The sequence below is a fragment of the Larus michahellis genome, chromosome Z (assembly GCF_964199755.1).
Source record: "Larus michahellis chromosome Z, bLarMic1.1, whole genome shotgun sequence".
NCBI lineage: Eukaryota > Metazoa > Chordata > Aves > Charadriiformes > Laridae > Larus > Larus michahellis.
Window position 1 is genome coordinate 12,013,167 of NC_133930.1, and position 14,033 is coordinate 12,027,199.

General features: G+C 55.3%; 2 protein-coding genes across 3 annotated transcripts; one reads left to right on the forward strand and one right to left on the reverse strand.

Annotated features, from left to right (window-relative positions):
• The first annotated feature begins 860 nt into the window (after positions 1–860).
• On the forward strand, positions 861–2,288 carry MSMP (microseminoprotein, prostate associated). Its single transcript, XM_074568902.1, has 3 exons — positions 861–972; positions 1,619–1,727; positions 2,099–2,288. The coding sequence occupies exons 1-3, from the start codon at positions 861–863 to the stop codon at positions 2,286–2,288; spliced, it is 411 nt and encodes a 136-aa protein (XP_074425003.1).
• Positions 2,289–3,235: 947 nt separating this feature from the next.
• On the reverse strand, positions 3,236–13,777 carry RGP1 (RGP1 homolog, RAB6A GEF complex partner 1). Of its 2 annotated transcripts, none has more exons than XM_074569364.1 (9): positions 13,677–13,777; positions 12,930–13,069; positions 10,047–10,183; positions 9,598–9,681; positions 5,750–5,899; positions 5,524–5,670; positions 4,991–5,118; positions 4,575–4,752; positions 3,236–4,349 (listed from the first exon to the last, which is right to left on the reverse strand). In XM_074569364.1, the coding sequence occupies exons 2-9, from the start codon at positions 13,043–13,045 to the stop codon at positions 4,126–4,128; spliced, it is 1,164 nt and encodes a 387-aa protein (XP_074425465.1). In that variant the 5' UTR covers positions 13,046–13,069; positions 13,677–13,777; the 3' UTR covers positions 3,236–4,125. The 2 variants fall into 2 exon arrangements, with proteins under 2 accessions (XP_074425465.1, XP_074425467.1); XM_074569366.1 differs by having other exon boundaries at positions 13,584–13,702.
• Positions 13,778–14,033: the final 256 nt, after the last annotated feature.

The window sequence follows — 14,033 nt, forward strand, 5'->3', positions numbered from 1 at the left end:
TCTGAAAGGGGCTGCTCAGCTACGGTGTTTGGTGGGTGCTGCTCGTACACAGGCACGGTCCCGCTGTCACAGACACTGTTCGGATGAGCCCTGGGTCATACCTGATGCAGAGCCTTCCTCACCCACTTTGTGTCAGTGGCAATGGCCGTACTGCTCGTTCTTGGCCCAAAAAACCCCCGCTGTCACCCACAGCCTGTGCGTGGCCACAAGCCTGGCACAGCTGCAGCCCAGGCTGGGGTGAAACTGCCCTGCTGTGGTACCCAGGAGCTGGGTGCGAGCATCTCCATCCCCACCGCGGAGAGTGACACAGCATCCCACAGTGGTTGTTAACAGGACGCCTGTACCGCTGCTGTCCCTGCGAGATAGGATGCTCCCAAAACCTTGGCCACTGTGAAGGATCAGAGATGGCTTAGCATGACCACAGGGAAGCCTGGAGCTCTCCTGGTCGGGGGCCAGGGTATCCCACGCTCACCACTTGCGTGCTCACCATCCTGCCGAGGGCAACCCCACTGGGGTCCTTTGGATCTCCCCTCACTGCGGAGCCTTGTACCCACAGGGGCTTCCAACTGGAGACATTTCTGGAGGGCATGAATCAGCTTTTCACAGCTTGTTAAAAATCTTGATCCTACCTCTTGTTTTCATGCCTTTCAAATCAGGAAATGAGTTTTACAACTTTTCCAGTGGGGCACAGCTGGTGGCCAGGGTCGTAAAGCTGAACTTTATAAATATCTCTTGTCGGGATCAGGGGAAGAGCATTAAAAAGGCAGAGAGAGAGAGAGAGAGAGAAAGAGAAGGGAAAGGAGCAAAGGCAATAGAGAAGCAAGGCAACCTCGGTGAAGAAGCCCAGCTCAACGTCGGCCATGGCCATGCGAGCACAGAAGATGGGGTGTGCTTGGGGTGGGCTTTGCCTCCTGCTCTCCCTCCTCCTCCAGCTGCCGGGCTCCCAGGCCAAATGCTACTTCCAGGCTAAAGGTAAGTGGGGAATGAGCCGGGAAGACGTTGATGGGAAGAGGAGGCCTCGGGTTGCCCCGGGGCGGCGGGGCTCTGCCCTGTATGCCTGCGAAGCGCGGAAGGGACTGTGCTGAGCTCAGGAGTGCGATCGTGGGCCAGTGATGAGTGGAAGGAGCAGTCTATAAACCACAGAACAGCTCCCCAGGGCTCTGGCTGAGAAACAGCTCGCTGGGCCATGAAGAGCTCCTGGCAGAAGCCCGGCTGGGGCCGAGCAGGCAGGACTAGCAAGCAAAGGGAGGAGGGCTGGCCCATCTTTCCTCTGCTGCCTCCTTCCAGGGCTGCAGACATGCTCAAACACCAAGGGGTGCTGAATATGCACTCTCCAGGGAAGCAAGAGCCACTTGGCCTGGGCGACCAGCGGGGCACAGCCAGGAGAGGATGGGTGGGAGCATCACCTGGGTACCCCATACCTGTAGGGTGATGGAGAGGCCACCCAAGTATCTTCTGTACCATGGGGCGGGTGGGAGGTCATTAGGTCCCTCCTGTCTCCTCTTTGGGGACAGAGGGGTGCCAAGGAGGCTCCCACATGCCCTGGCCTGTGGTGGCACGCGCCCTGGCGATGACACCTGAGGCCCGGGTATCCTCATGGCCACCATTTCCTCTGCAGCTCCCTGTGAGTATGATGGGAAGAAGTTCTCCCTCGGGGAGTCGTGGCTGAGCACCAACTGCCTGCTCTGCACCTGCCTGCACCCCATCGGCGTGGGCTGCTGCGAGACGTGAGTGAGGGGCTGAGGGGCGCTGGGGGTGGTGGTGCTGCCCTGCCATGGCACTTCCACGCCCGTAGCGGGGAGGTGGTCACCTGGGTCTGGTGGTTGCAAACGCTGTGGAGAAAATGTCAGAATCCCAGGGGGTTGCGGGGTGACAGGCCTGGGGGGGGACAAGGGGCAGAGGTGGGTGGGAGCCCACCGGGGTGCTGAGGGTGGTGGGGCGAGTTGGGATGACAAAAGCAAGATGCCAGGAGCTGGTGACCCAGCCTGCCCGAGCTGTCCTGGGAGACACCTTGGCAGAGAAGGAAGCCACCCAGCACTGCCAGCAGCCCCCTGGCATGGAACAGGGTGAGCTGACAGCACCGTGTCCTCTCCCGCAGCACCCAGCACCCCATCGACTTCCCCGACTGGTGCGAAGCCCACTACGACTCGCAGACCTGCCAGATCTCGGTGGTGCAGAAGGCCAACCCCAGCCTGCCTTGCGTGAAGAGCATGGAGCACGAGTGGGGCTCGGCCGGCACCCCCGAGCCGCTGAGCAACAAGGTGCTGGGCACGGGGCTGAGCAGATAGAGGCTCCGCAGCACCCTGTGTGTCCCCCCCCTGCATCATCCTCCCTCCTCCAGAGCACACCTCCCGCATGCTCCAGACCTGCCCCATCCCGTAGAGATGTCACTGCTGCCACCTTCAAGGGAAACCACTATCCACACACTATGGTACCGAGCTAACATTCACACCCTAGCGCTGCCATGGCACGGCTTTGCTTCCTCCTTCAGCTTCCTGAACCAAAACGGGGCCTCCTCCCCGTGAGATGCCCTGTGCACCATGGGAAGGCAGATCCTACAGGATCTCTTCCCAGGTGAGCAGGAAACACCCAGCTACTAAAGGGGTACAGGACCAAATTAGCCTGCAGTCTTGTACTCCCGCTTTCAGCTCCAAGCTAAGCAGCTCCCTCCTCCCACCAAGACCCCCATCCCCCTGCACGGCAGCCGTGGAGAGCTCGCTGGGAAGCACCATGGCCCTTCGTGCAGGACCCGTGCATCCTGGCCAGCCCCTTCTCTGCCCTGGAGCATGAAGGGCAACAACCCATCTCTGGAACCACTAACGTCCCTGCTCCTGCAGTTCCCAGGGCCGGAGGGGATTCCTGGCACTGCAGACTGGCCCTGGGCACCACTGCAATGGAGCCAGCCCAGGGTGGGCGGCAGAGCTGGGGGAGCCACTGGAAGATGTCCCCATTGGAGGATCCCATCCCACCTTCAGGGGAGCAGGGAGGGGAGCTGGATGCCCTGCTAGGCTTCAGGGAGCTGAAGCAATCCGCGTGTGCCAGGGTGGAGCCGGTCACCCTGGCAGCCTGCCCCAGCCGGTGCCATGCCTGTGTTGTGCAGAGCCTTGTGTAGATGTTTCTGTTCTTGCAATAAAGATATTAAACAAAGAGGTCTCCAGCCTGTGACTGTCATGCAGGGTGGGCTGCATCCACCATGGGGAAGGGTGTAGGAAAAAGGCTCCTGGGAAAGCCGAGTTCCGCACAATTCAAATGTTTATTAGATTTCCATGCAAAGAGGAAAACTCTTTGAAAGGTTTGGTAGAAATTGGGAGCTGGCTGTTGAGCAGGGAAACCTCCACCCCAGCTCCTGAATGCACAGCACGCATTCACTCCACCTCCTGAAGGATCCCGAGACCAGCAGGATGCCTTCACGTCCAGGAGCGCAGGCAAAGAACAGCCCAGGCGCTCATTTCCTCCCAGTTTTGGATCGTCACTATCATGCTGCCACAGCATGCGTCTGCATCCACGACACCAGCACATCCCGGCAGCGCAGGGCTGGCCTGCCAGGACCTGCCTCCTCCTGGTGAGGGTAGTGGGGGCACTGGGCTTCACACATGGGACACCCCCCAGAGGAGGCAGGACATCTGCCAGGGCAGGAGAGCAGGCTCCAACCCAGACCAGGTGTGCAGCATGCTTCACCTAGAGGCCAGGCCCCCTCTGCTCGTGGGTGTCTCTGTAGGGGCACAGCCTTCACCCAAGGGTGGTACAGGTCTTCTCTGATGGGTTCCCCTCCCCTTTCCCTGGGCTGGGCCTTTCCTTCTTGGAAGTCCCTCATGGGGTAAAGGCACATTAAGCCATTCCCTGGGAGGCAGGTTTATTTTCACTGAGTGCTGGGACTCGCACCCTCACACAGGCAGGAAGGGTCCGGCTCCCAGCCGAGGGCTGCAGCACAAGACACGGCAGCAAGCACGGTGCTCCTCCACCCACAGGTGGAGACTTGCCCAGGGCCCACCTGGGCATCACAGAGGAACCCAAGGGGACACTGGGGTGTGGGCCAGTGGGGTCACGCCAGTGACAGTCCTGGCCACCATTACCACCGGTGGCATACGCCTGCAGCACCACAGGTCCCTACCAGCTCTCTCCACTTCAGATGGTGATGGAGTTGGTGCTGGAGAACTGAGATACGTAGGAAGCCAGGATGGGGTTGGTGGGAAGGACTTTGATGGGCAAGTCCCAGCTGAAGGTGTCCACTTCGATCTGCTCCATCCCAGTCCAGGTGACGGCCTCCGACTGGTTCCCACGAACCAAGCAAGTCCCTGCTGACTCCCCAGAGGTCACAAACTCAAAGTGCAGCCTCCACTTCAGGGACACTGTGGGCAAGAGAGAGGTCAGCAGCCAACACCACAAAGGATGGGGACAGCAGCTGTCTCAGCTCTGTCTGTCCTCGCAAGGAGACATGCAAATAAGCCCACTCATGCAGGCCAGCTCCCTCCCACATGACACAGCCCTGCAGGGTAGTAAAGGCAGGGCTGAGGACATCGAAGGAGGACTGCAGAGACAAGTAGGGGCAGGTCCCTTCCCTGGTGGCCACTAACCGATGTTGGTGGTGAATCCCGGGGTAGAGCTGAGTGGGATGGGTAGGCTGAAGCTGCTCTGGGCTGTGTGCAGGCAGGCCTCCTGATGGCGGGCGTGCGTGCTGAAGGAGCCGGGCTGCCCTCGCCGGCGCTGGAACTCCTCCTGGATGCTCTCCTCTGTCTGCAGGCTCACTGAGAACTGCAGGGCAATCGGCAGGGTGCTCGCCCTCACACAGCCCTGCCCCAAAGACCCGGGGCCTCGCTTTCCCAAATGAGCTCAGAAATGTAGCCCTTCCCCACCTCACACCCTAAGGGGACCTCAGCTAGGTCCCACTAGAAACCGTCCCTAGAAACCCCACAGAAGCCAAATCCCTTCCTGTTTATCCCCCACCTGAACCCCCTGCCTCTTCCACAGTGACCCCAAAGCCGGCACTGACCTGCAGACATGGGATGTCTCCTTCTGAGAAGTTAAAGGTCCCAATGACATCCTCTCCTATCTTATACACAGTTTTAAAGATGCAGAATGTCCCCACCTTCCCACGAGTGTTGCTGATGTTATACAGGTCTGTGGAGCAAGAAGAGTTGCGGAAAGGGTTGCAGCGGGATGAGGCTTTTTTCCATACAGCGCTCTGGGTTAATAACACAGTCCTGCAGACACGCCTGCTGCTTGAGTGTGAAGGACAGGCCCTGAAGGCAGCATTCCCTTTGGGAAACGCCTGCAGTGAGCAAGAGCAAACCACACACTGGCTGCGATATGTCTGGGAGAGGGTCTCTCTGGCTGAGTTAGGAAAAGCCCAAGATTGGCAGGGAGGAGTCCATGGGAAATGCTGACCCAAGCAGGCCCTGACAGTGCTGCTCCACAGCCCCAGTCAGAGCTTTGGCTGGCCAGCGAGAGATTTTTGCAGCAAGCCCTGAGCTGTGCTTCACACCCAGATCAGGACAGCAGGCTCAAGCAGGGAATATGACCTACGCAAGCTGCGTCGGGACGTGGCCACCATGAGCAGTTCTGTTGCCAGGTCTGCCAGCCGTGAGTCTTTCTTCAAGCCCTCCTCCTCCTCCAGGAAGGGGTTTGAGGGCGCAACGGCCTCATCCTGTGGGAACTGGTAGTCCTTGAGCCCTGGGGAGAGAGTGAGAGCGTCAGCAGGGCAGGGTTTAGCCACGCCTGTGTCTGCAGAGAGGGCAGCATGTGGCCTTACCATGCAGCACAAGGACACGGAAGGGTACGCGCAGGAGCTTGATGGGGGAGTTGACACGCTGGCAGCCAATGGTCAGCTTGTACACATATTTTACCGACTGTCCCCGGAAAGAGGGAGGGCCATCTATGGGCAGTGTCTCACAGTACGAATCTGCAAGAAGTACAGAAAAGATTGCTATTCAAGGCCAAATGGAAGCTCCTGGAGCTGTTGCTCATGGGCTCCCTGCACTGAGAGTTAGGACCAGCAGTAGGGCTGAGCTAGGGACAGTGCCTGGTGCTTTCTGCCATCTCATCTTTCCCACAGGAGGCCAAGCACGTCCCCAGCTTCCCTGTACCAGCGCAACTGCTCCTCACATCACATGTGCCGTCATCCAGGCATTGCTTCCAGCACATACAACCACACACACAAATTCTGCCTCAAAAGAATGTGAAAGATGTAAAACCCAGGAACACAAACACATGAGAGCTAAACTTACTCATCACGAGTTCAACCTGAATTTGCCTCTGCGCACTTCCTTCGGACACTGCTTTCATGGTGCAGTCACACACTGTGGTTTCCTCAGGGCTCTGCCCCATGCGGCAGAGAGGTGCCGATCAAGACCTCAGGCCTCTTTTGATATTCGCTTTACACAAACCCCAAACTCAGCAACAAAAATTAGCTTCTTCCTGTGTTTTTCTCTGAAGCACTGTGTCTAAATGACCAAGAAACAATTAAGAGACCTTCCCAACAACCTGTGGCTTATCCCCCTTGACTGCCTGATGACTTAGACCACAAAGCCTCTGACTCTGAGACCTCTGACATGTGAGGGCCTGGCTTTACACCACATTCAGCCCCCTCAAAGCCCCTTGGCCACCACACAAACCCCAACGCTTCTCAACGCAGTGTGAACACTTCTGCAGCTTTCCCAAACCGCACATTGTATAATAAGAAAGGCGCAAACAGCGAACTGTGGAAAGTCTCCACCTCTCTGGCTTGCCCACCGTGACGCAGATACACCCTGCCAAAGGAAGGGCAGCATCCTGCTGTGAAACCACAGATGCTTCCCCATGTCTGGCACATCCTAAACATTGAGGCTTAGATTAAAAGCTAGGGTTACATTTTAAATGTAACTTCTAGATTTAAAATAACAGAACTGGAAGAAAGAAAAAAGCCTGTGCTAGTGCATAGTGTCCACTGGCTGTCACACCTTAAAACACAAGGCTGTCCCACTGGACTGGGCTGCAGACAAAGCTGAGAACTGTCCTAACAGGGAGGAAAATCAGATATTTCCAAGGAAGGAAGCAATCTGCTGTAAACTCCTGTACCAGGCTTAACATGAGTGCTCACAGAGACCTTCTGTGAGCAGTGAGGATAATGAGCAACAGAGACCACCACCACCTGAGGAGGATGCGCCGTTTGCTACCTGGCACAGGAATGCCGAGACTCGGGAAGTCCCAGCTTCCGTGCGTATCCCAGAAGGAAGCACATTCCTAGTGCTACGGATGCCTTCCTTACCCACCTGCTGTACCCTCTGGCTGGGCTCCTGGCCTGTGTCCAGGCTGCTTCCATTTTTGCCCCTCTCTGTGATCTACCAAATATTTAAAGGTATTACAAAACTGGAAAGGAGGCAAAGACAGCCAGAGAAATGACTTGAGGGCTTGAAAAAATGTTTTATGGTGACAAATTTAAAGAGCTCAGTCTGGGCAGTGTGTCAAAGGGATGGGAGGTGAGTCAACTTATAGGCACCACAACAAGGGGAAGATACTGGGGAATAAGCTGGTCGGTAACTGAAAACAAGGCCTTTTATCAAGAGAGAGCCTCACACAACCTCAGCTGTATGTGCCAGCTCTGGCTACGGTTTAATAACATAGTACTTTGCTGAAGGAGAATTAACATTTCTTGGGTTTTTTTTTTTTTGCTTTTCCAAACTGTACAGCAAAACTCAAAACTTCTGAAAAACAGGAAATGAAGAATTAAGATACACACCCACACAGCCTTAACTCTGCCTCCACAGAGCTGGCAGGAGCCCCCAGGAATGATCTGCAAGCGTGCCAGCTGTAGTCTCGCGTAAGAGGAGCAGCACCACAGGCCAACGGGATCGGTGTGAGCAGCCTGGCAGAGCTGGGGCTGTGATACGGGGGTTTCACTGCTAAAAATCCCGTGCCACACACAGCAGCATTGCATGTGACACGCGCAATGGACATGTGCATCACAAAACCAAGGGGAAAGGCTGCAATATTCAAAGTGTAGAAGAGTTCATCTCCTTCATATGTAGCTGCATTCACGCGCAAGGCAGGTGCAGGCTGCTTGCGTGAGTGTCACCCAGTGGCAGAGTGGACAGACACACACACTGCAACATCACTGGAAAGGACAGACTCTCCCTGGCTTAGCTGGGGGCTGATCAACTTCTGCCTCCAAAGCCAGTGGACAAGTCACTGATCTGCTCTCCCAGAGCCTGCCGAGTCTGCTTCAGATGCTCCAAGAAAAAGGGCTTCCCCCTGCTCCCAGGGAACAGATGCTCCAGCCCCACATCTGCCAGCAGTGAGGTGCACAGTAGAATCCAGGTGGGCCTCAGGCCAGCTGAGATTTCTGCCTCCTCCCTGGCACGGCCACTTTCGGAAAGCACAAGGGACTTTTGCTCTGATGTGGCAGTGCCAGTTCCATTCCCCCTCATGCTGCTGTAGTATAGTAAGTAAATAACTAAACATGGTGACACAACAGTCTTTCCAGTTTAGGAGACACAGCCCCATACAGCACTGCCTTACACTGCTAACCACCCAGCCAAGCCAGGCTGGTTTTACCCTGTCTGCTTTTCCCTCCAGTCAGGCCACTCAAAGCCTAAGAAAGGCAGGAGATCCCAGCTTCAAAACCAGCATGCCACAGCCCACTGCTCCTTGGTCTCACTCGCAGCTCTGCTCTCACCTCCCCAGAGCCTGGTGCTCCAGCAGAGTCCTCTCCACCAAAGGCACTGCCTCTCTTCTCCCTTTGCTCTGTGACTTGAGAGATATCCGTCAATCGTTCCCAGCAGATCCCTGGGACAACCCGAGGAAGCTGTCCACACGCAGCCTGCCATGCCTAATGCTACACTGCCGCTGGACCATGGGCCACTGAATGCAAAGAAGGCGCGACACAAACTGAAAGACTGGGTCACACAGCCACCAATCAAGAGACAACAGCACATACTCATATTTTCACAGCTGTCTACTCAGGTAGAAGGAACTGCCTGGAACAACAAAAATGAGTTGCTGCAATTTCCTTGTGAAAAGGACGGTAATTTCTCAAAATAGCAAAAGGGAAAGTAGCAATGAAGGAGAGCTTACAGGGGACCCACTGGAACAACACTGTTTGAGGGCTCTGGAGACACAGAGAGCTTTGAGCAGAGAAGTTGAGAAGTGCTTGCTTTTAGAGCAGGGAAACTAGAACAGGCAGAAGACTCTATGATCTCCAGGACTGCCACAACCTGAAGAGGAAGCATGGACCTTCAGAGGACGCCAGCCTAAATCCCAAGAATACTCCAGTGTGGCTGAAGAAATAAAGGCAAGGAAATGCAGGTGTGTGTAACCATTACTTCAGCTGCAGACAGGTATTTAAAAACGTTTTATGCCTCGCAGCTATGCAACGGACCTGCAGCAAAGGACACGGGCCAGAGGCAGGACTGAGGGACACGTTGCAGTATGTAGTCCTCATACAGTGGAGAACAGACACTGGACAATGCAGTAGTTCCTTAGTACTCATGCTCCCACCAAAGCACCTTGCCTTCCACAAGCACCGGGGTCTCCTGCTTGCAGCACTCAGGTCCACAAACCCAGCTTGGAGAGCGGGGCTCCCCAGAGGCGAGCTCTCTGAGCAGGGGAAAAGACAGGACTCACAGGACTTTGACTCTCCGGGATCCAGTCGCAAGTCACAGAAGAGAATCTTTGGTGGAGTGGACAGGATACACTGACCCCGCTCTCCTGGAAGAGAAGAAGAACCACATGAATGCTGCCTGGCCTCAGGGCCCAGGCCAGACAGGTCTTATCCTTCCAGGTAGGAATGGAGAGGAAAAGGAGTTGAGTAGGAAATAGCTCATGCCCCAGTCAGATCATGAGACATTCACAGAACAGCTGGACAGACAACCCTCAAGTTTCGCTCCAAGGTAGCACCACTTTGACCTCAGTATTAACAATGTCCTGCAGCTGCCGCCACCGGGGAATCACACAACGAAAGCAACATGGACTTCCCGCTCACTGCGACATGTGCTGCTCTCAAGACACACGTTATAGTCTGCTTGACTCCCGCTCGCTGTGCTCTCACCATCCCTACCCAGGGTTACACTCACCTCTGTTGGGGACGAAGACTGTTTCATTCTCTGCCTGCACGTCGTGCTTGCTGCCATCAGAAGGAGGTAGCGCTACCCGGTTCTCGCTGGTGTGAAACTGGCAGTGGATCTGGGCACTGGCCCACGCCAGCATCTCACTGAGAGCAAGGAAGAGCAAACACTCGTGACTGTGCTTTTAGCCTGGATTACAGCAAGCATGAAGTGACATGCAGAGCAGCACTCTGAGGCACCTGCAGTGATAATGCGACCATCAGGGAAGGGGGCAGCAACATATACCTGCAGCCTGGGTTCATCTGCCCTTGTCCATAGCACCCAGCTGCCCCAAGCTCAACACTCCTTGGGGCAGGCAGGTCACAGATGTGCTCCCTCCCCACAGCACCGTCCCCCTCAAGAATATCCACTTCTCGTTGTCTCAGACCAGAGAAGGACACTTCTGTGTCCTTCATAAGGACCTATTTTCTCCTCATGATGCAAGGGTTTAGCTGACGGCTACAGAGGAGGCAAAAGTGTCATTTTGTCCTCACCCTGTAGAGTCACAAGAACTGGTTGCATCCAGCATGAAAAATAGTCTCATGGTTTGGGCTCTGCTACGACCTCAGCTATTCCACAGGGCATTTCCCATGGCATTACTGACACCTTTCAGTTTCCGAAACACTCATCTATTTTATTTCAATAGCGGTCTCGTTAATTTAGCCAGTGTATGGTTGCTCTGGTGTTTTCCAACATCATGATCCAATTAGTAAGCGCTGACACCAGAGTTTTAGGTGGCACAGGGATCTTTTGTGGCACATGAGGATCTCTCAATGTGACACATCAGAGCAGTTAAACTTCTAGACGAACCAGAGAAAAAGGCGTGCTGCATTCATTTCAGCTGACTAATAATGGGCTATTTGATCTTTGCATGTGCTGGCTGCCTTTACCCAAACACGCGTTGCTTACTCTACCCAGTTACCTCTATCCCCACAATTGTAATTCTGTATCTTCCAAAGTACCATCATGGCTTTTTCATAAGGGCCCTAACGTTTTCTGCTGTAAGGCATCTACTACATGGAAACAGAGAAATTGTCTCTTGCTTGGGACACAATGTTTACTAATTTTATATAAGCTTAGCATAAATATAGTACCTTCAAACACCGTATTTTTAACCTTTTTTTTTTTCCAGTATCACCCAATAATATGCCACCGGATTCTTTTCTTTTTTTCAACTGGACACCCAAACAAAATTTGCATGTGCCTTCCTACCAGCAGACCTGGCTTGCCCAGCTGGCAGGGTGCGGAAAGATCCTGCGCTGGTTCTGAGGCCGCTTCCCTTCTCTCTCACCTCTCCCTACAACTCCTGTAGTCCCCATGCGCCGCACCCCACGCAGCCTTTGGGCAGAAGAGCTTTGTTTCTTGTATGCCTGATACACCACAATCAAATTCACTTTCTGCCTTTTACTTACTGCCTGTCAGTTCTGTTCCTGTGCTTGAACTGCATGCCTCTCAGTTCCTCCACCCGCGCCACAGCTTTTGCCAGCCCTGAAAGCTTCTAGTCCCCGACAGGTCTATCTGCCTGTTACAGTGACTGTGCTTTGATCTGGCTCCTGCCTTTACGCAACCCACAGCTTCAATTTCCAAACCACCAATCTACTTGGTGTTGCCACTTGTATGACTATGCCAGGTCTTATCAGTTTGGTCACCTGCCTTTTTATTTTAAAAACTTTTTGTTTTCCAAGAGGCAGTTTTCTACAGACCATGACACACCTGAAGTTCCCAAATGAAGCTCCCGTAACTGTACCGCGAACTTCCAAAACTGCTCTATCTGCTACCTTTGCAGTCTCATGTGTTTCGGAACAGGTAAAACAGCACTGTCACCACATAAGACAAAACTTTGGGAAACTAGATGCTTATGCCACAGCTGAATTTGAAAGCTGAATTCAGCAGGCAAAAGGAACCAGGAAGCTTTCCAGGATGGAAAGCTAAGGAAGGCAATAAACAAAGAAGCTCTACAGTGGTAATACAAGAGCCTGCTTTGCAGCTGCTGAGACTGTAAGCACTGGAAGTGCGTCCACCAAAACAATCACGTGTCAAACGTGTACTGGTGATGAAAAGATGCTGAACCTGACAGGACTGGAAAGGGACGCTTCCCAAGCAGGGCTCAAGTCAAGAAAACACTCTCCACCCCCCCAGACACTCAGACAAGGCCATACACTCAGCGGACATGGAAGCTTTGGGTGACTCCTTATGATGCAGAGTCACCCCCTGTGAGCCAATATAGGAAGCTCCCATCTTCCTATGTTTCCTCAACAACTGTTTTGGGCCCAGTAATGATAAGGGGAGATGCAGCGCTCAATGGCTGGGCCACAGAACATGCTGCCACAGAAGGTCGCCTCTTTCTGACTCTTGGCCCGCCAGCTCCAGAGGCAGGGATCACACTGATATGTCAGTGCGCTGCCGGACAGAGAGAGCCCTTTCCATAAACATAGGAAATAATGACGTTGCCTGGATGTTGCCCTGTGAGACTGTCACCCTGGTGTAACTAGATATCCTGCTTTAACAGCAAGTTTGGCTTCATTTTCTACCAGTAACCCTGTTGCTAAGGGCTCACCTGAGGGGCAGTTAAGTACATCTCTAACTGCATACCTTTTTTCTCGCCTCTTTCTTGGGGGCAGAAAACCAGAATAATTATCTCCGTTTCAGCCCTGAAATAGCAATTGCGCAAAGCACCCTTAAGGGAATACCTTGGGTCGGGAAGTCACCAGGGGCTGAGCTGGCACCATTGCCCCACAACCCAGTCATGACTACATCGGGCTGCTCAGGAGGGAGGAAGGGACTTTCCCTCTGGAGGAACCCTGACAGCTCTACCACATGCACAGAAGGGCCCACCAACACAAGCTGTCGTACCTGCTGGCAGAGGTAGATGAGGCTGATAGGGGGTTGGTGAAGGTGATCACACACTCCAGCACTTCCCCTGCCAGAAAGACAGGCCCACGGCCCAGCTTGGCCAACACCTCGATCATGGCTTAGACAGCCCCGCTTCACACCTGCCAACAACAACAAAAAAAAACAACCAAGAGTGGGCATGGAGATGGGGAAATGGAAAAGCAGCCAGGCTGGGCTCGTGCACAGGGGGGAGGTCAGGGAGAGCCCCAGCTCTAGAGACAGCACATGGATATATACAGGGGCCAGGGACAGCCCTGGCCTTGCACACACAAACGCACAGAGGCCAAGGACTACCCTGGCCTTGCACACACACAAACACGCACACAGGGGCCAGGGACAGCCCTAGCCTTGCACACACAAACATACATACACGCACACAGGGGCCAGGGACAGTCCTGGCCTTGCACACACAAACACAAGACAGACACAGAGATGTGCAGAGGAAACACGCCCAGCCCTGGCCAGCACAGGCACATAACCCCCCCACACACCTCCCGCAGCCCCACACAGACACAACACAGACTGCAGGGGGTGAGGGACGGCCCTGCCGCCCGCAATCCGAGAGGGGAGCTCCAGGGCGGCCCCGACCGCAGACACACAACCGTAAACACCCACCGGAGGGGAGAGGGGAACACAGGACCGCGCACACACCCCCCACGGCCCCACTCGCCACCCCGCACAGGCCCCGCTCGCTGCCCCGCGACACACCGAGCCCAGCTTCCCCTCAGCGGCTCTCCCGGCCTGCTCAGCGCGGCCCGAGCGCGCTCGGCAGCCCTCGGAAACTCTTCGGCAACGCTCGGGAGTCGCTCGGCAACTTTCGGCCAGCGCTCGGTAGCGCTCGGGCGCCGCTCGGCAAAGCTCGGGCATCGCTCAGGAGCTCCGGGCATCGCTCGGGAACTCTCGGAGGGCGTTCGGCAACGCTCGGGCAGCCCTAGGTAGCGCTCGGCAGCGCTCGAGCGACGCTCGGCCGCGCTCGCCCGGGCGCCCTCGGGCTGTCCGGTGGCGGTGGCGGCGGCGGGGCGGGGCGGGGCCCGGACGCCTCTCGGCGGGGGTGCCGTGCCCCGG

Excerpts from the sequence above, each read along its gene's own strand:
- MSMP (XM_074568902.1), top strand. The coding sequence starts at position 861 with ATGGCCATGCGAGCACAGAAGATGGGGTGTGCTTGGGGTGGGCTTTGC. Across the intron at positions 973-1,618 it reads ATGCTACTTCCAGGCTAAAG|CTCCCTGTGAGTATGATGGG; the intron begins GTAAGTGGGGAA and ends TTTCCTCTGCAG. Across the intron at positions 1,728-2,098 it reads GGCGTGGGCTGCTGCGAGAC|CACCCAGCACCCCATCGACT; the intron begins GTGAGTGAGGGG and ends CCTCTCCCGCAG.
- RGP1 (XM_074569364.1), bottom strand. The coding sequence starts at position 13,045 with ATGATCGAGGTGTTGGCCAAGCTGGGCCGTGGGCCTGTCTTTCTGGCA. Across the intron at positions 9,682-10,046 it reads AGTCTTCGTCCCCAACAGAG|GAGAGCGGGGTCAGTGTATC; the intron begins GTGAGTGTAACC and ends CTTCTCTTCCAG. Across the intron at positions 4,753-4,990 it reads GAGACATCCCATGTCTGCAG|TTCTCAGTGAGCCTGCAGAC; the intron begins GTCAGTGCCGGC and ends ATTGCCCTGCAG.